General features: G+C 53.7%; 1 protein-coding gene across 10 annotated transcripts; it reads right to left on the bottom strand.

The window, feature by feature from the left end:
* Positions 1-6,192: 6,192 nt before the first annotated feature.
* Positions 6,193-25,146, bottom strand: LOC113981353 (tropomyosin beta chain-like). Of its 10 annotated transcripts, none has more exons than XM_027708703.1 (9): positions 25,033-25,146; positions 24,148-24,273; positions 13,555-13,688; positions 12,393-12,510; positions 12,186-12,256; positions 11,866-11,941; positions 11,178-11,240; positions 9,812-9,881; positions 6,193-6,275 (listed from the first exon to the last, which is right to left on the bottom strand). In XM_027708703.1, the coding sequence occupies exons 1-9, from the start codon at positions 25,144-25,146 to the stop codon at positions 6,193-6,195; spliced, it is 855 nt and encodes a 284-aa protein (XP_027564504.1). The 10 variants fall into 10 exon arrangements, with proteins under 10 accessions (XP_027564504.1, XP_027564505.1, XP_027564508.1 ...); XM_027708704.1 differs by lacking the exon at positions 11,866-11,941 and adding an exon at positions 11,370-11,445; XM_027708705.1 differs by lacking the exons at positions 6,193-6,275; positions 11,866-11,941 and adding exons at positions 7,943-8,022; positions 11,370-11,445.
* Between the last annotated feature and the right edge of the window lie 1,226 nt (positions 25,147-26,372).

Here is a 26,372-nt window from a genome sequence, read left to right as displayed (position 1 = left end):
CCTAGGCCTTTTGAGGTTCTGGAGGATGCACGTTCCAGAATATAGTCAGCTTGTGAACCCCCTCTATCGAGTGACATGGAAGAAGAACCATTTTGAGTGGGGCCTTGAGCAACAACAGGCCTTTGAGCAGATCAAACAGGAGATAGCCCATGCAGTAGCTCTGGGGCCTGTTTGGACAGGACCAAATGTGCAAAATATCCTCTACACTGCAGCTGGGGAGCATGGTCTCACCTGGAGCCTCTGACAAAGAACATCAGGAGAAACCCAGGGTTGACCATTAGGGTTTTGGAGCCGGAATTATTGAGGATCAGAAGCCCACTACATACCAACTGAAAAGGAGATATTAGCAGTCTATGAGGGGGTTTGAGCCGCCTCAGAAGTCATTGGGACAGAAGCATGTCTCCTCTTGGCACTGCAATTGCCTGTGCTGCACTGAATGTTCAAAGGGAACATCCCCTCAACACATCATGCAACCAGTGTTACATGGAGTAAGTGGGTAGCTTTGATCACACAGCGAGCCTGAATGGGAAAACCCAATTTCCCGGGAATCCTGGAAGAGATTATGGACTGGCCAGAAGGCAGAGATTTTGGAGCACCACAATATAATGAGTTACCAGAAAATGAAAGAAACTATGCTCTGTTTACTGATGGATCTTGTCATGTGGTAGGAAACCATCGGAGGTGGAAAGCTACTGTGTGGAGTCCCATATGATGGGTTGTTGAAGCTGCTGAAGGAGAGGGCGAATCAAGCCAGTTTGCAGAAGTGAAAGCCATCCAACTAGCCCTTAAGATTGCCGAACGAGAAAAGTGGCCTGTGCTATACCTCTGTACTGACTCCTGGATGGTGGCTAACGCCCTATGGGGGTGGCTACAGCAATAGAAGAAGACCAATTGGCAACGCAGGGGTAAACCCATCTGGGCTGCTGCATTGTGGCGGGACGTCGCTGCATGGGTGGAAAACATGACTCTGAAGGTGCATCACGTTGATGCTCACATGCCCAAAAGTCGTACCACTGAAGAACATCAGACCACTGAGCAGGTGGATAAGGTTGCCAAGATTGGAATAGCTCAGGTAGACTTGGACTGGGAGCGGAAGGGCGAACTATCTAGGAAGAGATGCGACATACAGATGGACCCATGACCGAGGGGTGGACCTGACCATGGAGGCCATCACACAGGTTATTCACGAATGTGAAATATGTGCAGCAGTCAAGTGAGCCATGTGAGTAAAATCTCCCTGGAATAGAGGGCGGTGGTTGGATTTCCAATATGATGAGGCCTGGAAAATTGAATACATTGGACCACTGCCATGAACATGCCAGGGCAAGAGCTACATACTCACCATGGTGGAGGCAACAACTGGCTGGTTGGAAACATATCCTGTAAACCAGGCCACTGCTCAAAACACCATCTTAGGCCTCGAGAGGCACATTCTGTGACGACATGGGACCCCAGAGAGAATTGAATCAGATAATGGGACTCACTTTCAGAATAATCTTATAAGCTCTTGGGCAAAGAAACATGGCATCGAGTGGATCTATCACATCCCTTATCACCCACAAGCCTCTGGAAAGGTTGAGAGGTAAAATGGACTCCTGATGACTATGTTAGGAGCGTTAGGTAATGGGACGTGGAAGCATTGGGAGGCAAATTTAGCTGAAGCCACTTGGCTGGTCAACACTAGGGGATCTGCCAATGGCCCTTGTCCTGCCCAAACAAAACCCCTACACACTGTGGGAGGGGATAAAGTCCTGGTACTACACATGGGGAAGTGACTGGGGAAGTCAGTGTGGGTTTCTCCTCCCATGGGGAAAGGCAAACCCATCCATGAGATTGTCTTTGCTCAGGGACCAGGGTGTACCTGGTGGGTAATGTGGAAGGATGGGGAGATCTGGTGTGTGCCTCAAGAGACAGTGACAGAGATCAAATTTTTCAGGATTTTATGGGTTCCATGGAAATTTCAAAGTGTGCATATCTGGGGGACTTCTCTGCATTGTGGCTTTGCTCTTTCCTTTTGGGGTCTTCAGGAAAACCAATGCAAACCCCATAAGATCACTTCAGGGGGATCCCCAAACCCCACTGCGAAACCATTTTAGCCCCAAATAGCATCCCCATGATGGCGCAACTGCTCCAGCCTGGTGAACGAGCTTTGTCCCTTGCTGTCATCCACACAACAACACCAGCAGTAGTCCCCCCATTGCACATCTGCCAGTACCAGTCACGTTCCTGTCACACTCATGCTGGTACCAGCGCCAATACTGGTGCCATACTAATACCAGTAACAACGTAGCACCACTGCCCCTCCTGCACTGGCACCAGCAGCAGTGTTGGTGCAGGATTGACCCAGCAATATGGATGACGATGCAGAGCGGGTCGTGGGTGATGGTGAAGAGGAAGAGACTGAGCACTGGCCCGGAGGTGATGAAGATGCACCCAAAGATGATGGCGAGCATCATAGCGGCAGGATACGGGACTGGGGACAGGTTGCAGCGGCTTGGCTCTGCTCAAGCCCACCCCCCACACGCACCCCGCCTCTCCCTCACTTCCTTTACAGGATCAACTGACGTCACAGGCTGCCTGTACACACAGTTGCCGCAGGAAGGGTTGCGCTGGGCGGGGACGGGGACTGAGCCAGAGTGGGGCGGGGCTAGCGTCTGTTATGGAGTGACACAGACTGCAATGGGAGGACTCGGTCTGCACCCAGGCAAGCTTGACCCTGTCACTGGTGCACTCACAAAGGTTCCGCATGATCTGGGCCAGCCAGAGATGCCCAGGCTTAGGTGAGGTGTGCTAGCTGTCCCCGAGGGCCCCTAGCTGCTTGTTGCCCTGTTGATGAAAGATGAACAGTTTAAGGAAAAGATTTTGCAGAGTGAATCATAGAAAAAAGGACAATGCATACTATACAATCCCAGATATGCGGTAAAAGGTCTTGCAGAATAGTTTCAAAATAAGTAAAGAGATAAGAAGAACAAAGAGACCTTGAATTAGATACTAGACACTGCATTTGGCAATGTACCATAAGATTTAGTCAAGTTAGCTAAATCAGCTAAAAACATGTTCTTTAGATGAACTTAGTTCATAATGTGAAAACCACACCTCTAAAGCTTAGACTACTCACCTCCAAGTGAAGACCCCTACCCACTGAATATGAGCAATAAATTTAAAATGCATTGTGTCCTTAAATCAAAGCAGGTAAAAGATTGTCCAATAGCTATTAAATAGATGTGTATTTAGAAATTAGATAAGCATGTACTTATGTATTTTGAAAGTATAAATATGCTGATTGGCAGTAACCAGGTGTGGTTACTAGTACCCATCTCTGTGCAGATATGAAATAAACAAACATCTCAACTTTGTGTATGGATCAACTTCTTGCACACCAGTTGAAAGAACCCATTTTTGGGACAACACCGCCACAGGCCTGCCTCAGTGCAGGAGGTCTCTGGCACTGCCCCCAGGCCCCCTGCAGCTCCTGAGCATGCAAGGCAGGGGCCACGTTCCCCCTGCTCTCCACACTGCTCCTCCTGCAGTGCCCACTCCGCACTCCTAGCTCAGGCAGTGCAGTCCCCATGTGGGGCATGATACCGAGTGCTGCATATGGGACACATGTAACTCATATAGAAATGAGACAGCGCCAAATGGTTATAACTGCCTGCATTTTTCTCCAGTTGCATTGTCCTCTGGTGGGATTGATAAATTGGTAATATTGATTATATTGACTGGGGGCTTTGTGTGGCACTTGGCTTTATGCGGCTTGACCTGTTCCAAAATCACCCGGAGCCCTGCAAAACCCACATAGCTTGGCAACTCAGCTCTTCCCTCCCTCACCCAAATGTCTAGGGCTGTAAACGTGGGGGTAATCACCCTCAAAGGAGGGGCTGGGGAGCAGCAGTGGTTTGTGTCTGTCTCTGCACAGCTCAACATGTTTCATCAAAATGTGTCTGCAGTGCTCTTGTGTGGTCCTTCCCCTCCAGCATGTTGTTCAAGGATATTGAACAGGAAGGATTTAGAGATGAGATGAGGCACCAGAGCAATTAGAAAACTGGAGATGATTGCAGAGGTGAGAGGCTAATGTCAGAGGTTAATGTGGTGGTTTATTAAAGGGGTGGCAGCCCACACCAGGGCTAAAAGCACTTCAGGGAGATCTTCAGTCTATCAAGCCAAGATAAACAAATCCAAAGGTTGAAAATCAAGAGAGAGATGCAAGGCAAGGGAGGGAGGGATGAGGGGATGGGTCCTGTGGTCCTCAACATGGGTTTGAGTGGGGAGAGATGCCTCCAGGTCGAGTTCCCCTGCTGCCTGGCCTCCTAGAACTTTCCCAGGACTGCATCTTTCTTCAGGACCATGGGGGGAAGCAGATGGGTGGGAGGATGGAGAAAATGCAAAGCTTTGCTCAACTGTGAAAGATAGCATCACATCTTTGGAGGCAGAGCATCACCTGGGAACAGCAGCCAGGATCTCACTGCCAAACCACAGAAAGTTCAGAGGGGAAAAAAGGCCCTTGCAGCAGGGTGTAAATAGTTAAGTTAAATGGTCGGGTCCAAACCAGGAGGCTGGGCAGCTAAAAGGGAAAAACACTGTGTGTGAAAGGGCTCTTTGTCCCAGCAGAAAGGCAAGGGCACACAGAGGCTGGATGCAGGGGACCCGTACTGATAGGAGTGCAGGGCAGGCTTATCTGCATTGTGAGGCACTGCTCACTGGGACAGGCTCTCACAGAAGAAGTGGTTTTGCACTCTTATTCCTTTTGCAGCCAGACAAACCCCTGCCTGGGAGGTGCTTTGACCAAACAACAGAACAACTCAGCTGATGTGTTGTTGAAAAGCAAGGAGGACCCAAGGAGGAGCCCCAGCCCTTGTTCAGGGCCAGCTCTACCAATCAGGACAGCTGTGCACTGTCCTTCCCCTCCAGCATGTCCCAGAGGAGGAGTCTTCCAGGGAGAGAGTCTGCAACTTCCGTCAGGTCCTATACCCCAGGAGGGCGACCAGAAAATGAGGTGCTGGGCCAAGAGGAGGGAAGGAGCCTGGCAGCACCTGGTCAGGAAAGAGATGCAATCTCACCACCCTCCTTTTCTGAACTGAGAGGTGTAGCAAATAAAGGAAAGCAGATAATGAAAGCTATCCCTGCTGGCTGCTTGTTGGGGTGATGACCTGGCTCAGCAAGGGTTCAGTTTGAATTATGTTTCCTGGCAGCATGAGGCAGTGCTTTTGGAGGATATTCGCTGGGTAGCATGGGACAACAGGGCTTGGTGCCCACTGTGGAGGAGTCTGAAGCAGAGGGCAGGACTAGATCATGACTTTGGGCATCCCTAGGGAATCCAGCCTTTTTTGGTGACAGTGATGAGACATATCCTGCCACTCTTTGCGTTGGAGAAAACACAGTAAGCCAGGAGGAAACTTCCTGAATGCTTTGGAAGTTGGTTACCTACTGCATTAATATTTGCTAGTTTATACAGCTGTCCCTCAAGCAGGTGTTTAGGGACTGAAACTAGTATATGGGGTAAGCAGCTAACCACAGACCTGGAGAAGATAAGTAATGGTGTGTGCATGCATGGTCACATGCTTGTATAAGTGCTCAGATGGCATCATGAACATGAACCATGAAGCAGACTCCATGAAGAGATCAAAGACTTGGGCTTCCCCAAGTGCCAGGCAGGTAGCATGCCAGTTGTGGAAGGGGACATGTCAGTGACATATCTTTATCATTGTGCACTTGAAGAGGATGGTCAGTTTGGACTGAGTTTGGAGGTTTTCAGTGCATCACAAGGAGGTGATGGAGACATGGGAATGTAGCCCAAACCATGTGCATTATTGCTCTCAGCCCTCCACGGCTGTGAAGGATATTCTTATGCTGACCATATCCCACTCTGGACCCAAGACCCTGTAGAGCTTCCTTGCGAGAACTGGGCAGAGAGCCCCCCACCACATCTCCCAGTGCCTGTGCCCTCCTGCAAAGACCAAGCACAGCCATTCATCTTGTCAAATTACTTTAATATTTGGACATGAAGACAGGACAGAGCCAGTCAGGTTGTGCACAGAGAAGACACCCCTGAGCCATGGTGTAAGGCTGCAGGGCTTCCCTTCTCAATGGATGTGTGGATTTGGCCAAGACGCAGTTCAGCTGATGACATCCTGAGCATGCCAGTGGGGTGCACATGTGGGGTAGGGAAGAGGGACGGGGGCTCCCCAGGGCAGCTCAGAGGTTGTTCAGCTCAACAAGGGTCTGATCCAGGACCTGGTGGATGCCCACGTTCTCCTCTTTGGCACTGGCCAGACTCTCTGTGAACACAAGGGACACAGCCAGAGCATACCCAGGCACAGTCAGACCCACACACACCACACCAAGCACAGACACACACAAACAGACATTTCAGTATGGCACCAGCCTCCAGCTGCATGGGCTGTCCCTGTGGAGCAAGCAGCCCCACCACTGGCAAGGATGTCTAGCCACTCTGGGATCTACTAAGGGAGCAAGGCCAGCCAGGCCAGTCACTCAGGGTGGATGGTCCCTACTCTTTGGCATTTCCATCCTCCCGTGGCACTTTGTTGCTCACAGCCAGGCCCTCCACAGCATAGATACCACTGATAGATACCCCTTCCCCAGCCAGCCACTAGTATGGCCTCATCTCCCTGCTCTGCTCACAGCACATTCTGCCCCGGCATCACCACCATTTGGCTGTGGGCTCACACACAAACCCTTAGCCAGCAAAAGCAGAGAGCCAGAGCCTGCTGCATGACCCAGAGGTAACGGTGGATATTTGGGAATGGGGGAGATCCTTCAGGCCTCGTTTCAGTCCATACCTGGAAGGAGCATGCCCTTCCACCCTGCCCCCCACCACGTGGCCGGGTGACCCCAAGACGGAGCACTCACCAGAGCACCAGGGGAGAGAGGACGAAAGAGGAAGTTTAATGTGGGAGGGGGCTTATATAGCCCTTGGGGACCAATCACAGGTGAGGGGTCACAATCAAGGTAAAGGGTTCACAGCCAATAAGGAAGGGGTTAACAAGGGACCAATGAGAACACCTTGGGACATCTTCCCAGGACACTCCTGCCCGAGAGATAAGGGATTTACAGTGGAGGTATAGGGGAAAACGCAGTGGCTCTGTAAAGAGCCCTCTTAACATGAGTTTAAACAACATTAAAAACTTCTGATTCGTCAATCCACCTTTGGCAGGACTCTTTCCAAACATCCATTGCCACACAGAGGTGCTTTGTCAAGAAGACAGTGAGACAGCAGTCTGGGAAGGTGAGCAGAGAGAACAGCAGAGAGAGAAGGAGCAGAGCTAACAAGGCTTCAAGGATGAGCTCTGCTGGACAACCTGGCTGCCAAGGCATCCTCCTTCTGCACTCACTTCCAAACAGCATTCTCCTTCCCTCTGGAGATGGGAATGGGATGAGAGTTCTGCCCACCCAGCCCTGTCTCCCAGAGCTCCTGGTCAGGCTCTTCCCTATCTCAGGTTTGGGGTAATGGGTGCTACCAGGTCCCCAGCTCCTGTCCCAGCCCTCACAGTACCCTGCAGGGACCCCATTCTGAGGGGATCCTCCATGCATTGTCTGGGATGACCAGAGTGAGGGGGAAGAGGCTGGCTGCCAACCCGTGGGAGAAGGAAAGGAAGGCAGTGATACAAGCTACCTCATCCCTCCCTGGCAGGGCTAGACCGATGCTGGGGGACAGCCATCACTTCATAGGTATCCCAGGACATCACAAAACCCCTCGTTTCTCTCCCTCCCAAGAAAAACTGATCAGCTTCAGAGGACTCCCCAATCCCCCCAAGCAGGTCAGTTACCCCCAGGAAGATAAGCCAAGGCTCCAATGCACTTCCTAACCCCAGCAGGGAGTGGGGAGGCACTCCCATCCTCGAGCCAGCCTGGCATAAGGCAGGGAGTGGGGGTGGCAGCCTAGGTGCAGGAGTCTGGCTGGGCTGGGCTGGGAGTTCTCAACAGCTCAGTTGTTAAGTTCGGTAAGGATGACTTGTAGCTTGTTAGAGAGAATGTGGTTTTTCTTGGCCTCCTGCTGGGAGTGTTCTATAGAAAAGGAGAGGTCAGTACAGCAGAGGGAAGAAAGAAAGGCAAGTTAGTCAAAAGAGACAGCATTCCACAAAGCCCTTGCTGGAAACCCTGTTGCTTCCCAGACAGCAACTGGGAATGAGCTGAGCTGGCAGGAAGAGGCAGCCAGTCTTTGGGCAGGAACAGGGCCGTGGGTCCATCAATTCAGGGACAGAGTTGTGGGGCAGGGTAGAATGCTGAGGAAGGAGAATGAGGATCAGGGTCCCATTTAGGGCCAGGGATCACTGCTGAAGGGTAGGGTTAGCCCCTTTGGTGTGGGAGGGTGATGAAGGAATGATGCCAGGGACTGCTGCTTGTGGGCAATGTCCAGGAGTGAGGAGACAAAATGGACAGGACCAGGTCTAACCTTGATATTTCATGCCAAAAGAGTCATAAAGAAGGTGGCACGAGATGAGGAAAGCTGTGTCAGAGAGCCAGGGGGTGGTGGGGGTCATCCCCTGGGTGGAGGCACAAAGGGCCCTGTCTCACTCAGCCTGGCAGCCAGGGCCGTTCCAGGGGTCCTGCAGCTGCGAGCTGCCTGCAATCACCTCCTACCACCTAGCTGCCAGCACTTGCATGAAACAGACAGATGAGGGACAGAGCAGCATGAAGAAAACAAAGGAGAAATGGAGGAGAGAAAATGCTTTATTGAGACCAGTTCAGTATACTCAGAGGGACAGAACAGAAAAAAAAGTCATGAAATGTAAACTGAACAGCAATGTGCAAAGGATAGAAGGGAGGCAGAGGGAAGGGAGGAGTGGGGGCCTGGGGGCTGTCTGCCTGGGGATGGGCTGCCCGCACAACCTAACTCCCCCCTCCATCCCGCAGGCCTAAGCCTTCATCTCTGTTTTGGTGGTGGAGGTGCCACTTTCCCTGTGCAGGTTCCCCCCCCCACGCTGGGCTCAGCAAGCAGAATCAGGGGGCTTTGCTGGAGGAATGTGGAGGGCAGATGTCCCCGGTGTTTGTGCTACCAGGGAGCTGAGGAGGGAGCTGCTGAAGCGAAGGACTCCTGGGCACAGCTCTGTTTCCTGCTGGGTAATGCTGTGGCATGAACCTGCAATTGCATGGGCATCAAACCCAGCATGAGGGGGTCCTGGGTGCTGTTCCCCTTCTCTGCCAAACACCCCTAAACATTTACACCTTGTCTCCCCACAAAGAGGGGTATTGTGAGAACAACCTGGGTTGACTCCTGTCCCAAAGGAGATGATGGACAGGCATGGGCTGGGAAGGACAGAGGGGACAGAGCAGGCAGGGAGAGAGAAAGGTGGGATGGCCAGGCAGGCAAGTGGCTGAGCGCGGAGGGGGTGTGATGCTAGTGCCCAGCGGGGGGCTCAGCGGCGGGGGGGGGCTCAGAGGGAGGTGATGTCATGAAGCGCATTGTCCAGCTCCTCACTGATGTCTTTGTACTTCATCTTCTGCGCATACAGTTCATCTGCAGGCAGGGGGTGGGTGGGTGGCAGGCAGTAGAGTAAGGATGGGGGATGGGCAGCAAAGAGAGAGAGGGTGGCTGTGAGCAGGGGGCCAAGGGCAGCAGGAGCATGTGGACACAGGTGATGTGGATGAAGCCTTATTCCCCACCTGAGGGCAGAGCCACAGATCCCAGCATCTCTGTGCCCCCGCACTGGACACCACAGCATCCAGCCTCCCCCCTTCCAGGACCCCTGCCCAGCCCCTCACCCTGGCCAAGCCCTGTCTGGCCCTGCTGGGGCCACATCTTGGGCAGTGCTCCCTGGGAAAGAGGGACACAGGGAGAGAGAGGATGTTTTACCTTCTAGATCATCGATGGTTTTCTCCAGCTTCGCCACAGACTGCTCTGCAAACTCTGCACGGGTCTCAGCCTACAGGAGTGCAGGGGAGAGAGGGTAAGCTGCAGGGCACAACAGGGATGGAGCATGCTGCACTGCAACTCAAATCTGCCTCATCTACATCTCCCATATTGCCCCCCCCATGAGCCCTCCCTTGGGAAAGGCAAGGGACAAAGGCCCCATGGACCCCCATGCCCTAAACTAACAGCAGGGGTGAGAGCTTGCCCTCTGTAATGGTTTTAAGTATTAGGCCTTCCTTCCTGGTCACCAGGAAGGAAGGAAGGAAGTATTCCATCCTATTCCTTAATGTAATCCAAACATATAAATAGATAGAGAGAGAAGCCTCTTTCTCTCTTTCCTTCCGGCGAAGATTGGAGACAGCAGATTCCCTGCAGCCAGTCTAGCCTCTGTGGGGGAGCTGGAGCCTGGCTGGGCCTACGGGGCCTGTTGTTTCTGCTGATCCGGAGTCCGGTAGCGTGGTGGCGACGTTTGGGGAATCGTGCTATCCCAAGGAAAGTAGTAAGATATTCTTTTGCTAATTCTTTAGTTTGCTAGATCCTGAGTTTTTGATTGTGTATATCTATTTTGGTTTTGTCCTTTTTTTTCCTTCCCCCTTCCCTTTCCCTTTCCCTTTTGGAATTGTATATAATATTTCAACTGTATATAACTGTAATATACGTAAATACATTTATTTTAATATAGTTCGGCTAATTTGGATTTTTCATAGTTTTTTTTCTTTGCTCCTTGCAAGAGGTTTTTTTGTGCTGGGTCTTGGGACTTGGCGGGGAGCCAAATAAAACTTAGACATCCTCAAAGGAATCAGCTGGGCAAAGTGCCTCCATGTTGGGCTTTCTGTTTATCCCAATCTGTCCTGACCACCAAAAGCATTATGGGAGCCCACACACTTCATAGGTTGTGTGTGCAACCAACACTAGACTGATCACTTCAAATCAGACATGGCTTGAAGTTGATACGTGCAGGGCATGAGCTCCTGCCAGTGCATGTCCTGGGAGCAGGACACCACACAGGGCAGAGGCAAGCAGAGGAGCAGTGCAGCATGAGGCTGCAGGATGCAACCCCAGTGGGACTATGCTCCCTGGGGATGCAAACACCAGCCCTTCAGATGGACCAGGGCCCCTCTCTGGGGTATCAGGATCCCATGGGGGCATCCCAGAGCCAGACATCTGCCATGCTGCAAGGCCACAATTTGGGGAAGGGTGAGAGGACATGGGTGTAACAGGGTCAAAATCCACAGGGGATGGAAAACTTGTGCCTGCACTGATGCAGTGCCAGCCCCTCTCTTGGGGGTCTCAGCCCCACAGCCCTTACCTCCTTCAGCTTTTCGCCTAGAAGCTTGATTTCCTCCTCATACTTGTCCTCCTTGGTGGAATACTGCAGAGACAGATGGGCAGCCATGAGCCCCACAGGACACCTCTGGCCATACTTCACTTCAGTGGAGGACCCCAGCAGCCCCAGACCCTGCGCACTCTGCCCAGCCCCAGCAGCCCCTCTGGGTCCTACCTTGTCAGTCTGGGCCTCCAGGGACTTGAAGTTGTTGGTGACAATTTTCAGCTCCTCCTCTAGATCACCACATTTACTACATCCCAAGCAGGGTCAGCAGGAGAGGGAGTGGGGCCAAGGGGCAGGTGAGAGGAAGGAGCAGAAAGAGTGGGTAGGGAAGGAGGAAAGAAAGGAAACAAGTTGAGGGAGGAGAAAACTCAGGCAGTGCAGGCGCAGAAGGAACAGAGCCGCTGTGAGTGGAAGCTGCTGAGACACATTTATTCATCTGTTCCTCATGCCTCCTTGCACAGACACCCTGTGCATCACTGCCAGCTGGGCTCCCACCAGCCCTGCCAAGAAGGAGGGCAGGCACAGGGATGCGCTCGCCAGAGAGGGAGGCAAGGGGAGGTTGTGGCAGAGGCAGTGGTGCAGAGAGGAGAGGTGGCTCACACAGTTTAAGGGATAGCGACAGAGAGAGGGGGCTGCTGTGGATAGCCCTGCACCCTTGCCCCAGTACCTCTTCCTCTGAGGCAATGAGGGATTTGAGAGTCTGGTCCATGGTCCGCAGCTCTTCTTCCAATTGTCTCACTCGGCTGGGGCAGAAGAGGAGCACCCCGGGGGTAGGGGACAGCAGAGAACAGGGTCAAGGATGTGCAGGTTGGAATCCCCCTGCCCCCAGCCTGTGAGCCCAGGGACCACCCTGACAGCAGAATCTGCTGTTCCTGGGGAAGGATATTCCCATTCCCACACAGACACACAGCCACCCCCAGCTGCTATGGACTCAGGGCAAGGGGCACGTGGGACCTCTTCACGCTGCCCACTGGGAGCCCAACTCACCTCTCCGCTACCTCTCCCCTCTCCTCTGAGCGCTCCAGCTCTCCCTCAAGGACAACCAGCTTGCGGGCGACCTGTTGACAGCAGCAAGGAGCACACATCAGCCCCATACTTGCCCTGGCTTGGGACACAGGGCTGTGGGGAGGCAGCCCAGGGTGTTGCCAGGGAATCAGCACTGGGGGAAGGGGACACGTGAGTGTGGGCACCCACCTCCTCGTATTTGTGGTCAGCCTCCTCTGCTATGTGCTTTGCCTCCTTCAGCTGCATTTCCTGGAGCTCCATCTTCTCCTCGTCCTTCATGGCCCTGTTTTCAATGACCTTCATGCCTCTGAGGAAAGCACGAGCCAAAATATGTTACTGCTGTGGATCAAGGTGGCACCTGCATCTCCCATCCACTGTGCCCTAACCCTGCCATCCTCCAGCTCCAGAGATTTCGGACACTGGCACTCATTGGCCACCTCACACAGTAGGGTCACACTAGTGGTACGCCAAGGATGCTCCTGTGCACAATTAAAGCAGCGGACCTGACCCCAAGGCCACCCCAGGGCTGTGTCCCAGCCCAAGATGTGGCCACAGTGCCTCTCAACCAGGCAGGTCCTGAACTCATCATTCAGGGGGGTAAAAACGTGTGCAGTCCACGATGAACTGGCCACAACTTCCACAAAGGCAGTCTGACAGGCTAGCAACCTTTAGGAAATGCTAGAAAAAATCCCGTCACAAAGCCTTTTCCCATTCAGGAATGATGCTCACAAGCAGGGGGTCACCAAACCCACATGAACCCCCTCAACAGGGACTCCTGCAGACTCTTCTCTCGCTCAGATGCTGCTGCTCAAACTGGTCTTTGCCAATGGAGGGGAGAGTTCACATAACTGCCAGGAATGCTGTGATGCCCTTGCCTGCATGGCTTCTGCCTGGTAAACCTGCTTGCTATGAGGATGGGGAAGCACTCTGCAGGACTTCTTTTTGAACGAGGCTGGTTTGTTCTCAAAGGTCAAGCACAGTTCCCAGGCACAGAAGTCCCCTTCTGGGCAGTTGCTCAACTCTCGAGCAGAAGAGGCTGCTCTGGGACAGAAAACAGGCTCCGAGCACCTTCTGGCTTCAGTTGTAGACTGATATTTGTATAAACACCAGATCAAATTTTTCAGGATTTTATGGGTTCCATGGAAATTTCAAAGCATACCAAGAATGCCCATATCTGGGGGACTTCTCTGCATTGTGGCTTTGCTCTTTCCTTTTGGGGGTCTGCAGGAAAACCAATGCAAACTCCAAAAGATCACTTCAGGGGGATCCCCAAACCCCACTGCAAAACCAAGGGAGTTGCCTGCAATCAAGGGTGACCTGAGACCACCCTCTCTGTCCCTCCCTGTCACACCTCTCGCTCTCATCAGCTGCCTTCTCAGCCTCCTCCAGCTTCTGCAGGGCAGTGGTCAGGCGTTCTTGAGCTCGGTCCACCTCCTCCTCCACCAGCTGGATACGGCGATTCAGAGAAGCCACTTCAGCTTCAGCCTAGGGGAGCAGAAACCCCTTGGTCACTCCATATGACATATATGTCTCACTATATATAAAAAGTATAGCACCCTGTTGGGGACCCCTGGTGGTCTAGTGGTTAGGATGCGGCACTCTCACCGCCCCAACCCGGGTTCGATTCCCGGTCAGGGAACTCCCCCGGGCAGATGGAGCTCGTCAGCCCTGTAAGGGCATCCACCTAAGAGAAGGTCACTCTAAACAAACCTACATCCTGAGGACCTTACTGCCATTGTTCAAGCTCGCTTGGCCCCGGCAGATGAACCTTAGGATTAAAGGGTGGGCTCAGTTCAGCGCATGCTGTGTCTCACCTAAATAATCCATTGCGCAGGCTCGAAAGGTAAAAAACCTTTCCCAAAATCTTCGTTCGCGAAGACTGGCCATACAAGCACCCTGAAAGGGTGCTCAGAGCAAGGGATTGTCCCTGGGAATATCCCTTGGTTTGAGTATAGGTGTCTGGGGGAAAAGTAGGGATTGAAAGGCTTGCCCTAACCATCTTAGTGGGGAAGTAGTTTGTGTGCCCCTATGAGGTTGCGAGTTATGCTGGCGATGGTACATGCCTTCGGCAGGGTCTCCCATGCCAGAAAGGTCAAAACTGTAGGGACAGATAAAATGTGTCCATGGGCAGGATGGGTTCACTAGCCTTCTGGCAGTCATTCTAGGAGAAGGACAACTCTAATTCCAAACCCGGGCAAATGGAGCTAGCTTAGCTCTGTAAGGCCATCCATCTAAGAGAAGGACACTCTAATCAAACCTACGCCCTAAGGACCTCGCTGTCAGCATCCAAGCTTGGTAGGCCCTGGCAGATGAACCTTAGGATTAAAGGGTGGGTCCAGTTCTGCACATGCTGCGTCTCACCTAAAAAATCCATGGCGCAGGCTTGGGGGTGATATCCACATTTGTAAAGCCCTGTAGCGACAGGCGAGGGTCGAAACGGCAGGTGATAAGATGCACTGGAAACCACAGACCCAATCCTGCATACAGGCGGTTCAGGACATTGGTCGCCTGAGACTGACCCTGGAGATGACAGTCTTGTTCGGCAGCATCCTGAATGATCAAGCAGCCTTTTTCAAGGAGAGCACTGCTTGCTCCACACAGAGAGGGGCCTAGAAAAGGTGGCCTAAACAAAGCTCATCTCCACCCTTCACCCAGTTGGTTAACTGCGGCGAATGGGCATCTTCTGATGCGGTCAAACAAAGTTTAAGAGACAAAGGCATACACCTGCCTTCAAAGGTGTACCCAAATTGACACTCGCATGCTGGAACATCAGAACCATGCTTGATACTGCGGACAGTGGACGTCCTGAGCGTCATTCTGCCCTAATTGCCCACGAACTGTCACGTCTCAACATCGACATTGCTGCTCTCAGTGAAGTTTGTCTCCATGAAGAAGGCAACCTTAGGGAACATGGTGCTGGCTATACACTCTTTTGGTCAGGTAAAGCCAGAACCGAAAGGCATCTTTCAGGAGTTGGCTTCATGATTAAAAACTCCATTGTCCCTAAACTTGAAAATCTACCGACAGGTCATTCTGATCGCATTATCTCCTTACGCCTTCCACTACACAAAAAGCAACATGTTTTCCTCTTAAGTATATATGCCCCAACTCTCCAAGTTGACCCTGCTGAAAAAGATAAATTTTATACTGACCTGCGCCACCTCACCCAAAAGATTCCGGCAGATGATAAGATCATTATCCTTGGTGATTTAAATGCCAGAGTAGGAAAGAATTTTGAAGCCTGGAAAGGAGTATTACGCAAGCATGGTGTTGGAAACTGCAATGATAATGGACACCTTCTGCTAGAATTCTGTGCGGAGCAACAGCTCACCATCATCAACACTATCTTTCAGCAGAAAAATAGTCTGAAGACAACCTGGATGCATCCTAGATCTAAGCATTGGCACCTCATCAATTATGTCTTGGTGCGACAGAGAAATGTCCGTCATACCCTCGTGATGCCTAGTGCAGAATGTCAAACAGATCATCGACTTGTGAGCTGTAAACTTAACTTCAATCTTAAATTCAAACCTAAAAGGGGCAGTATCCCAAGGAGGAGACTCCAAGTTAACAATCTTCAAAGAGCTACAGTGAGAGACAGATTCCAGGCAAACCTTCAAACTAGGCTCGAAAATCATTCGATCCCTCTCCTGAAACACTTTGGCACCATATTAAAAACAGCATCCTGCAGTCCTCTGAAGAATCCTTAGGGTTCTCCTTCAAGAAGAACAAGGACTGGTTTGATGAAAACAATCAAGAGATCCAGGAATTGTTGAGGAAGAAGAGAACTGCTCACCAAGCACACCTTGCACTACCATCTTGTCATTTGAGAAAAGCAGCCTTTTGTCTTGCATGCAGCAAGTTCCAACAGAAACTCCGTGACATCCAGAACAAGTGGTGGATCAATCTAGCAGGAAAAATTCAATTATGCGCAGATACAGGTGATCACAGAGGATTCTATGAGGCCCTGAAAACAGCATATGGGCCTACATACCAGGTCCAAAGCCCTCTACTCAGTGCAGATGGTCAAACGCTTCTAACAGATAAAACCTCCATTCTGAATCGATGGTCTGAACACTTTCAGACTCTTTTCAGTACTAGCCGTGTAGATCAAGACTCAGCAATTCAGTACATTACACAACAACCGGTGAAGAATGAATTGGATATTGCCCCTACTAGGGGAGAAACTCTTAAGGCCATACAGCAGGTGAAAATTGGCAAGGCAGCTGGGGTTGATGGAATTCCACCTGAAGTCTGGAAACATGGGGGCCAAGCACTCCATGCTAAATTTCACGAGTTTGTGGTGCGTTGTTGGAAGTAAGCAAACTACCATCAGACCTTTGTGATGCAGTCATCATCACTTTGTACAAGAAGAAGGGAGATAAATCAGACTGTTCAAATTACCGAGGTATTACTCTGCTCTCCATTGCTGGCAAAATCCTGGCAAGAATACTTTTGAACAGACTAATACCCGCCATAGCAGAAGAAATTCTACCTGAAAGTCAGTGTGGTTTCAGAGCCAACAGGAGTACCACAGACATGGTATTTGTCCTCAGACAACTACAAGAGAAGTGTAGGGAACAGAACAAAGGTCTCTATGGAACCTTTGTTGATCTCACCAAGGCTTTCGATACTGTGAGCAGAAAAGGTCTATGGCAGATTTTGGAACGTTTAGGATGTTCCCCAAAGTTCCTTAAAATGATCATCTCACTTCATGCCGATCAGCGCAGCCAAGTCAGATATGGCGATACACTTTCTGAGCCCTTTCTAATAACCAATGGTGAGAAACAAGGCTGCGTTCTTGCACCAACTCTATTCACAATCTTTTTCAGCATGATGTTCCAAAGGGTCACAGCAGACCTCGATGAAGAAGATGGTATCTACATTAAATATCGTACTGATGGAAGCCTATTCAACCTAAGGCGACTGAAGGCCCATACTAAGATCTTAAATCGTCTTGTCCATGAGTTGCTTTATGCTGATGCCGCTGCCCTCATCGCCCACACAGAAGTAGCTCTGCAGTGTTTAACATCCTGTTTTGCAGAGGCTGCTGAGCTTTTTGGTCTGGAAGTTAGCTTAAAGAAGACAAGTTTTTTATCAACCTGCACCTCAGGAAGTCTTCCATCATCCCCATATCACCATTGGCCAATCAGAGCTCAAATCAGTCCAGCAGTTTAATTTCCTAGGTAGCATCATCTCCTCGGACGGTAAGATTGATGGAGAGATAGACAACAGGTTAGCAAAGGCATATAGTGCTTTTGGAAAACTCCATAAAAGAGTTTGGTGAAATAAACAGTTGAAGAAAAGTACAAAGATCAGTGTTTACAGAGCCATTGTGCTGTCTACTCTTTTATATGGATCCAAATCATGGGTCATTTACCACCACCACCTGCGACTCTTAGAACGCTTACATCAGTGCTGCCTCCGTACAATCCTAAACATCCACTGGTCAGATTATGTGACTAATACGTCTGTTCTAGAACAAGCGGCAATCACAAGTATTGAGGCTGTGTTACTGAGAACACAGCTGCGTTGGGCAGGACACGTCTCAAGGATGACGGACTACCGCCTCCTTAAGATCATGCTTTATGGTGAACTTGCCACTGGCTGCCGCAAGAGAGGAGCCCCGAAGAGAAGATACAAGGACTCCCTGAAACAACATCTCAGCCTGGGCCATATTGATCATCACTGGACTACTTTGGCCTCCAATCGGGAGGTCTGGAGACACACTCTCTATAACGCTGCTGCTTCTTTTGAGAACACATGCAGGATCACTCTCGAGGAGAAAAGACAACGCAGAAAGAACTGTGTCTTGTCAATACCACCTAAGGAGTCTTTCTGTTGTGCCTTTTGCAACCGGACCTGTCTATCTCGCATTGGCCTTTTTAGCCACCAGCACGCTAGTAGCAAATGTGGGTAGAGCCCTTCCCAAATCTTCATTTGCGAAGCCTAGCCATGATGGTATAAAAAGCATTTTCAGCAGTTATTTTTGCATTCACTATCCAAAACACCCCTTGACACCATGCAACAAGCCCATCTGGGCTCCTTTCTATAGGGACAATGGGGCTCTCTCCATCCCTAGCACTCTGTTTGATGCTGGCTCCTCCTGGCCATGCAACCCGAGCCCAGCACGTGCAGTGCCCCCACACCTCCAGCTCCTGCCTTGGAGAGGGACGAAGCATGTTCACCAGGGTAGGGTGGCTGGAGCAGCTGCACCATCATGGGGATGCTATCTGAGGTTTGCGGAGCAGTGAGTAAACAGGGAGGAATGCCCTGTACAGCTTCGCTTACAAAAGGAGATTGGAGCCACTAGTAGATTTCCTGTTTAAAGAGGTGGCAGAGTGAGCTGGGAGCCTCTTCTGGGGGCACCCTCCCCAGTCCTGTGCAACAGGGTAGCCCAAAGCTGAGCACAGATCCCCTGCCCCCTCCCTCCCCTTCCCTGGTTGATGTACAATGTGGCACTGGGGGCAATGGAGCATGTCGCCCTCAGCAGGCTGGAGCCCAGCCAAACCACAGCTGCTGGGGCCTGAAAGACCAGGGCTCCATGTTTTCCCAGGCTCCCTGCACATGGGACCAGGAGCCAGGGCTGGCTGTGAGCAGTGGCCCTGGCCCCTGCCAGCCCTTTGACACCTGGCCCCACAGTCTTTCCATTTGGTAAAGGTCTCCTGCCTGCTCCATCACCACCACTGTGAAATGCTTCTTCAGCAGCTCCTGGCCCTGCTCCCCACCAGAAGGGCTGTGGGGAGTTAAAACCCCAGATGCAAAGAGATGAGCAGCAATGAGACCCTGCTGTGGTGAGTAGCCCCATGTACCAAGAGGCAGGGAGACAGGCACCAACCACAGGATAATGTCTCCTGCTTATTCACAGGCTAGAGTGGGCATAGCCAGCTGCAGCACCCGACATTGGCCAGCCTCCTGTTCCAGAATTGGGAATGCCCATGGGGGACATTGGCCAAGCAGAGGGGCCATGGAAGCAGCAAGGAGGTTGCCCTGCTGAGCATCTATGGTCCCCGTGGTAAGCTGGCAGGCACAGCTGGCACCAGTCCAAGTGGGTCAGCCTGGCAGTGTGCTGGGTGGGCGGCTAGCTCCAAAGCTGGCACAACAGCTGCCTCCACCCCATGAACATCCCTTTTCTGGGCTCACTGAGAGCTCATCCCTTGCCAAACTATACAGGAGTTGGGGCTGGCCCCTCACAGGACAGTGCTCTCCTTGCAGCATCTGCCTCACCCCAGCAGGAGTTTTTTTTCCTAGACAATTATCCTCAAAGTGAGTCAGAGCTCCCCGGAAGGATGCTCAGGAACATGAGCTCTCCAGCAGGACCCAGTGACCCCAATCTGCGGCTGCAGGAAGTGGCCATTTCCTCTGCACACAGTCAGAGTGACATTAGCCCGGGTACTGCACCCAGCTCTGTGACCCGTGGTGAGGATGTTAAAGGAGTGGGCATAGGACAAAGAGAGAAAAAAACTCACAAGTTCCAACAACAATAAAAAAGCCAAACCAGAAACAAGTTGCAGCCTGGAAATGCCATCCCACTGCCAGAGTGGAAATTTTGGCCCATGCAAAGGGGTGGCTCATCCCCACATGCTAGAGAGCCAAAGGCTCTGAGACTGCTGCGGCCCGGACCGCAGAGCCTGCTGGAAGCCAGACAAGAGTCTGGGTGTGGGATTTTTAGCCGTGCACACAGCCGGCCTCCGAGGGAGGAGATCCTTTCCCAGGACGTGCCCGACCCTAAGCAGAGCCAAGGCAGAGCTGGCTGCTCCCTGGTGCCCCGTCAACAGGAGAAGCCCTGGGCAGCCCCGCCGCACGGAGTATCCCTCGAACGACCCATGAGGGAGGCAACTGGAGGAGGCAGTGGGGAGGCAGCGATGCTGCCCTGGTACCTGAATGACAGCGCTGTCCAGCTCCCCCGGGACTTCTCTGAACTCCGACCCGGAGGCAGACAGCCTGGCTACCGGGGCAGGGGGGCGGTGGCCGGGGCCAGCCAGCGGGGAAGGATGCCGGCGGCGTTTTCGGAGACGGTGGGGGCATCCCGGGGAGCTGCCGGAGCGCCCCCCGCCCCGCCATGCCCCCCGCGTCCTGCCGCCTTACCCGCTCCCGGGACTGCCGCTCGGCATCGGCCTCCCGCTGCAGGTGTTCGGCGCGCTCCTCCGCCTCGTCGGCCACCTGTTGTAGGCTCTGGATCTTCTTCTTGACAGCGTCGATGGAGCTGATGCCTGCCATGGCGGGGGCTGCCAGCGGGGAGGCCACACCGCCAAGCCCTTTGTGGGACCCGCCCGACTCGGGCAGGAAGCACTCAGGCAGCGGCCACTCCCGCTGCCCTGCCTCCATTCCTTCCTGCTCCTCCTGCTCCTGCCCCTCCTCCTGCTACGGTCCGACCTGGGCCGCCGCTCCCCCGGGCAGCGTACACAGACCCCCGGGCAGGGTGCCCACCACCGGCAGGGGACAGTCTTCTATCAGGCGAGGTCCACAGTCCTCCCCACCCCAAATAGGACATAGTGTGCCCTCCTGGGCAAGACGCGTGGTCCTCCCCAGGCAGGGGTTACTGTTCCTACCCCCCCCTAAGACAAGATGCTCAGCGGCTTCTGGGCAGTGCACACTGTTCCCCCTCCCTGGGCAGGGTGCATGATGCCCCCAGGATACAGGGCATAGTCCCCCTCCAAGCAGAGCACATAGTGCCCCCTCAGACAGGGGTGCACAGTCCTATCAAGCTCCCCCAGAATGATGTAGAGGAGCCTAGGGAGTCTGGGGGTGCCAGAGTCTGGCCCCTTCAAGCCCCCATGGACACTGGAGCAATGTACCCATGCTGCAGAGATGGGGTGGTCATGGGCTTTTGCCCCATAGGGGCCCTGGGGCAGAGCCCACTCCCAGGCATCCTCCTGGGGGACCTGGGGCTGGAGCTGCAGAGCACAGCCATGTCCCCAGCACCCATCTCACTCAGTCCCTTGGCATCTGCTTCCCCAAGCAGGGACCTGGCTGGCAGCCCTGCAGGGGGCCCATGGTTCCCCCTGCATCCCCCAGCTGCCCTGGGGCTCTGCCCCATAGGGGAGTCCAGTTCCCAGCTCCCAGCTCTGCATCTTTGCCAGGGCACATGCTATGATCCATCAGGAGGGGCTGGCACTGTTGGCACTCAGTCTTCCCTTACAGAGCTCTGACAGCTCCCAGGCAGCATAGGCTGCACTTCTCACTTGCCTCCAGGGACGCCAGTTCCCAGGCTGACCCTGCTGGCTGCCCTTGGCTCCAGGATCAGGGGGCCTGGGGGGACCTGGCCACACTGCCAGCAGAGTCCTGCAGCCCTGCGTCTCTCTGATAGAGGCAGTGCTGCCGGTCCCCTGGGAGCAAGTGGCCTCAGGCTTGGCCTTAGTCCTGCTGGTCCTGCACCACTCCCAGCCCAATACCTGGGTGCCAAGAGTACTCCCAGGCCAGTGCACGGGCCCAGAGTAGAAAGCAAGGTCCCCACCATCAAAGGGGCAGGGGCAAGCTGGCTGTGGGCAGGAAGGGGGTAAGTTGAGGTGCAGCCACCCTGCTGGGCTGGGTGCCTCTTTCTCTGGCCCCACCTAGGGATGCAGTCACTTCCCAGCAGAGCTCGGTTCCCTCCCACCAGCTCAAGGAATCGCCAAATAAGAGCAAAGTCTCAGCTGGTGAGAGCAAATAGGGTGGGAACTTGGGTGAAACCTTTGGGGCCGTGAACAGGCCACCAGCTGGGGATGCAGGGGGCTGGAGAGGGCTGCTCTGGCTAAACCTTCTGTCCTGGCTGCACCATGTCCAGCAGCCCCTGCCAGCATCGTGCCGTGGGCCTCACGGGCTATTCCTCCTGGGGACAAGGAGGCGGTGGGGCCATGGTGGCCTCACAGAACTGCTGGGAAGGGGCTGCCAGCGCCATGGAGCTGCCGATTCAGGGACAGGTGCTCTCCAGTTTGTGCCACCATCTGACTCCCCTCCAAGTGCCTGGGAAGGTTGCATTTGCACCCCTTAGCGCAGTTCCTGTGGGTTTCCTGCACTGCCACCCCATGCTGGAGGCAGGGCAGTGCTGGGGCAGGGGGAGATTTATTCTTTTAAGGCATTCATTGACATTTTTGCCAAGACCATGAGCCTGCCTGGATCACTGTGATGGGCCCTGACCTGGCCAAGAGATGGGGATGCTCTGTGCTCACAGGCACACAGTCCTGGCAGCCAAGGGGAGCACGATGGTTCCCAGGGAGGCAGGTGGATGGGCTCTGGGGGTCTACCCTGCGCTACCTTTGCCAGAGCTGGGAGCAACACTGTGGCGCATCCTGGGGAGGAGGAAACACATTCACGTCCCTGGCATGGAGACCTGGTGACTTCCAGTGCCCTGCACATGGCACAGCCTGTCCAGGTTTCAGCATGGCCTTGGGGCAGCTGTGCTGGTAATGGGCTCCCAGCCCTGCCTGTAACACCCATCTGCAGCCAGCCTGCCCTCCCTGACACTGAAGGAGTGCTCCTTTTCCCTGTCCAGCCCTTTCCTGGAGGGGTTGGTGGCTCATGTTCCTCGTATCTGTTGGGACAGGACTCTCCTTGCCGAAGCCCACAGACTTGCCAAGCCACTGTGGACCAAGAGTGCAGTAACTCGCCCTCCCTGCCCAGAATGGCATTTCACAGCCTGCTGTCATCAGCAAGCTGCTTCGCACCTTGTGGTCAACGTCTGCCCTGTGCCACCATTTGCACCTTCCTCTGAGTCCCTCACATCAGCCAGATCTTGTACTGAGCTTGCCCTGTCCCATATCAGCATGGATCCAGTCAGACCAGTACAAATCCCTGCTACACACAACAGCCACCCTATCTAGCTTTACATGTCTGCCCCACGTCAAGATAAATGATGCCCTTCCAGAGGATCTTTAATGTTTTAATTACTTTGGTTTAGCATCTAACTAAACTAGGGCAGGTCTGTAGGGTCAGCAAATAATGCTGGGGAACCCCTCAGGTGTTCCCTGGGGGCTCTGGGCCACCCCAGGGACATGTGCTGCTACTGCTGATCCTTGTCTGCTCATCCCTATCCTTGGCAACCACCTCAGAGATTTGACACATCTCCCCATTTATCTCCATAAATTATCTGGGACTGAAATTTTTGTTCTCAATCAATCCTAAAAAGCCTGGCTATGCACTGCTGGCCGCAGTCCAACCAGTTCCCCTTTATCTTCTCCTCCAGTTTCCCCTTTAACTTCTCCTCCAGCTTCCAGGGTTGGTTTTCATCAAAGGGCTGGCTATCAAAAGGAGGATTTATTTGTAGGGTGTCAAATACCCTGTGTGGCACCACAGGTCATTATACCCCATTCCTGAGTGGCCCCATGGCTGCACAAAGCTGTTCCACCCTTCATCCTGACCAGGTACAAGCCAATTTCAACACTTTTCTAATATCTCCCTGACGGGATCCATTTCCCAGAAGAAACATCAGTCACAACACTAAATAAAACTCTTCCTGACCTTGCCCTTGCCAGGGTACAGTGTGGCATGTTGGACCCCAAAATGACCAAACCTACCCCCCGAGACCCCGAACATCTTTCCTCATAGCCAGCTCTTGGCAGTTGGCCACGGGCAAGAACTTTTTCCATTTCTCTGCTCTTTTTTGCTTTCCTGCCAGTTTAGCAAGCACCGCAGACTGTTTTATGCTTGGGGACCTGTGACACAGCTTGGGATACTCATCTCTGTCAGCTTTGGGGAGCCAGACAGGCAGCTGCCCACAAAGCTCCGGAGCTGACTGAGTGGTATCTGCCACAGCCTGCCTGGCCCCCGCACTCTGAGAAGGATCTGGCCAGTCCCTGCCCTGCCCTGTATCTCAGCTGGGTTCAGTGTCAGCATCACAGGAATGGGATGCTGACAGTCTTCCCCACAGACACCTTCCATATAAGGCCCTCTTCTTTCTTCGCATTTCCCCCCCCCCCATGTCTGGCACCGGTATAGGGGAGGAGTTGCTGGCACGCCTACATACGTCTGCAGCTTTCTTCTCCGCCTGCTCCAGCTTTTCCTGGGCCTCCTTGACAGACTCGGAGTACTTCTCCACCTCCTCCTCTGTGCCCTTCAGCTTCTTCTGCAGGCCCTGCTGTTCCTCCTCCAGCTGGAGAAGGGACAGAGGGTGAGGATCAGGAGGTTGGTAGTTCCCACAAGGCTGGGGAGGGGATAGCCATCCTCCTCCTGGGGTGGCCAAGGCTGGGGGCATAGCAGGAGCATGCAGACATGCTCACTGTTGACTTTGGGGCCACATGTCCTCAGGGAGCCCTTGGTTCCTAGGGCCAGAGTAGCCTTCAGCATTCCTGAGCCTGGTGGGGGTAAGGGGGTGGTGAGCTCCCTCCCTATGCAAGGGACTGGAAAGGTCCTGACTGGGGGGGACAGCTCCAGGGGGCACTGAGAAGGTTCCCATCTCTGTGTCTGGGGTGGGAGTACTCTATCCCCAAGGATCTCCCTGGCAGAGGGATAGGGAGGTGGCACTGTGGTGTCCCACAGACATGGCATGTTTGGGGGGAACTGATGTGAGTAGTCAGGGGCAACATGTTGGACTGCTGATCCCTGGGGATGGGCACCCAGAAGGGTAAGGTCTCCAGATACAGGCACCCAGAGGGTTGAGATCACAAGGGATGGGTACCCTTAGAGCTGGGATCTGCTGGCTGGACACCCAGTGAGACAAGGTCCCCAGGGCAGAACACCCCTAGGACAGGAATCCCCAGGCTGGACACACAGCAGGTACCAGTCCCCAGGGCTGGGTACCCCTAGGTGGAGGATCCCCAGGCTAGACACCCAGCTAGACGGGGTGCCTGGGTCTGGACACCCTTAGGCGGGGGTCCCCGGGCAATGCCGGCCAAGCCTGTGGGACACCCACCTGCTTGCAGCGGTCCTCTGCCTGCTTCTTGTCGGCCTCCGCTTGCTCTGCGCGGTCGATGGCATTCTCCTTGTCCAGTTTCAGCATCTGCATCTTTTTCTTGATAGCCTCCATGGGGACGGCGGGGCGGCGGCCAGGCGCGGGGCGGCGGCGGGATGCGGAACACCGGGGGCGGCGGGAGCACCGGCACTGCGCCCCCAGCCCCGCCACTCCGCCTAAGAACCGGGGAGGGGCCGCGCCGGGTGGAGGACGTCCCAACACCTCCCCCGTCGCCCGCCAGCACCTTTTAGGGACAAGCTCGCCACTGGCTCTCGCACCGAGCAGGATGGGAGGGTGACACCCTTGGTGGACACCACCGCAGCCTCGGCGCCAGACACCCACGGGGGCACTGGGCGAGGGACGCTCTGGGGCACTGCACTAGGGACACACTGGTGGCACTGTGCTAGGTACACCCTGGGTCACTGCACTAGGGGTACCCCAGGGGCACTGGACTAGAGACACTGCAGAGCATTTCAATAGGGGCATTTCTGGTGGCACTGGACTAGGGGGACACTGTTGCTTCTCACCACTGTGGGGGACATCCCGTGACTTTCCCTGCACTTGGGACATCCATGAACTGGCAGTGTGCTGTTACCATGCCCCAGGAATACCACCAACCATCCACCCCCAGGACCTGAGACCTGCTTCTGCTCCAGTCAGAGCTGTCCCTGTGCTAGAGGACACTGCATGGCTGGCATTGTCCTAGGCACACCCTGTCACTGCATCCTGAGGCCTGGGACCCTGTTTCCTGGCACTGGTTTGAGGGCACCTCAGAGACTGGCACAGCAATTGGGGGCACCATGGACTGGCACTGCAGTCTTGGGGATACTCACAGGTTGATTTCTCTCAGAGATGCCCATGGGCTGTGATTGCATTTGGGGAGACCATGGGCTGACACTGCATACATGGGGAAAATCCTCCAAGAGAGAAGCGACCTGAGCCCACAACCTTCCCATCCAGCTCCTATGCATAGGCTCCTTGGCACTCATCTCTCCACTGCTTTGCACCCTGGTGTCACCATCTCTGACACCCACGGGGACACCTGGCCCATGCACAGCCCATAAGGTGGCATTTCAGGGTGACACAGGGTACGCGAGCAACCAACTGCCCTGCTTTGTCTTTCTGCTCTAAATAGTCCACAGACAAAAAATTGCAAACCTTTCAGATCCCAGCTCCTCCAAAAATAGCACACACCTTAATAACACTCATAAATGCTTCTGGTGTTTTCCCAGCTGCAGGGAGGGCTCTGGATCGGGGGGTGGGGTGGGAGTGGGGCTGGAAGAAGCTGGCAGAGGGGGCCG

The sequence above is a fragment of the Neopelma chrysocephalum genome, unplaced genomic scaffold, assembly GCF_003984885.1.
Source record: "Neopelma chrysocephalum unplaced genomic scaffold, ASM398488v2 Primary Assembly neopelma1_96492, whole genome shotgun sequence".
NCBI lineage: Eukaryota > Metazoa > Chordata > Aves > Passeriformes > Pipridae > Neopelma > Neopelma chrysocephalum.
This window is presented reverse-complemented; position numbering and strand designations above follow the sequence as displayed.

What these genes read in the sequence shown, in the direction of transcription:
- LOC113981353 (XM_027708703.1), bottom strand. Translation starts at nt 25,146, where the DNA reads ATGGAGGCTATCAAGAAAAAGATGCAGATGCTGAAACTGGACAAGGAG. An exon ending in GCAGCTGATGAGAGCGAGAG is followed by an intron (nt 12,511 to 13,554) that starts GTGTGACAGGGA and finishes TGCTTTCCTCAG; the next exon opens with AGGCATGAAGGTCATTGAAA. An exon ending in TAGGCGAAAAGCTGAAGGAG is followed by an intron (nt 9,882 to 11,177) that starts GTAAGGGCTGTG and finishes GCACTCCTGTAG; the next exon opens with GCTGAGACCCGTGCAGAGTT.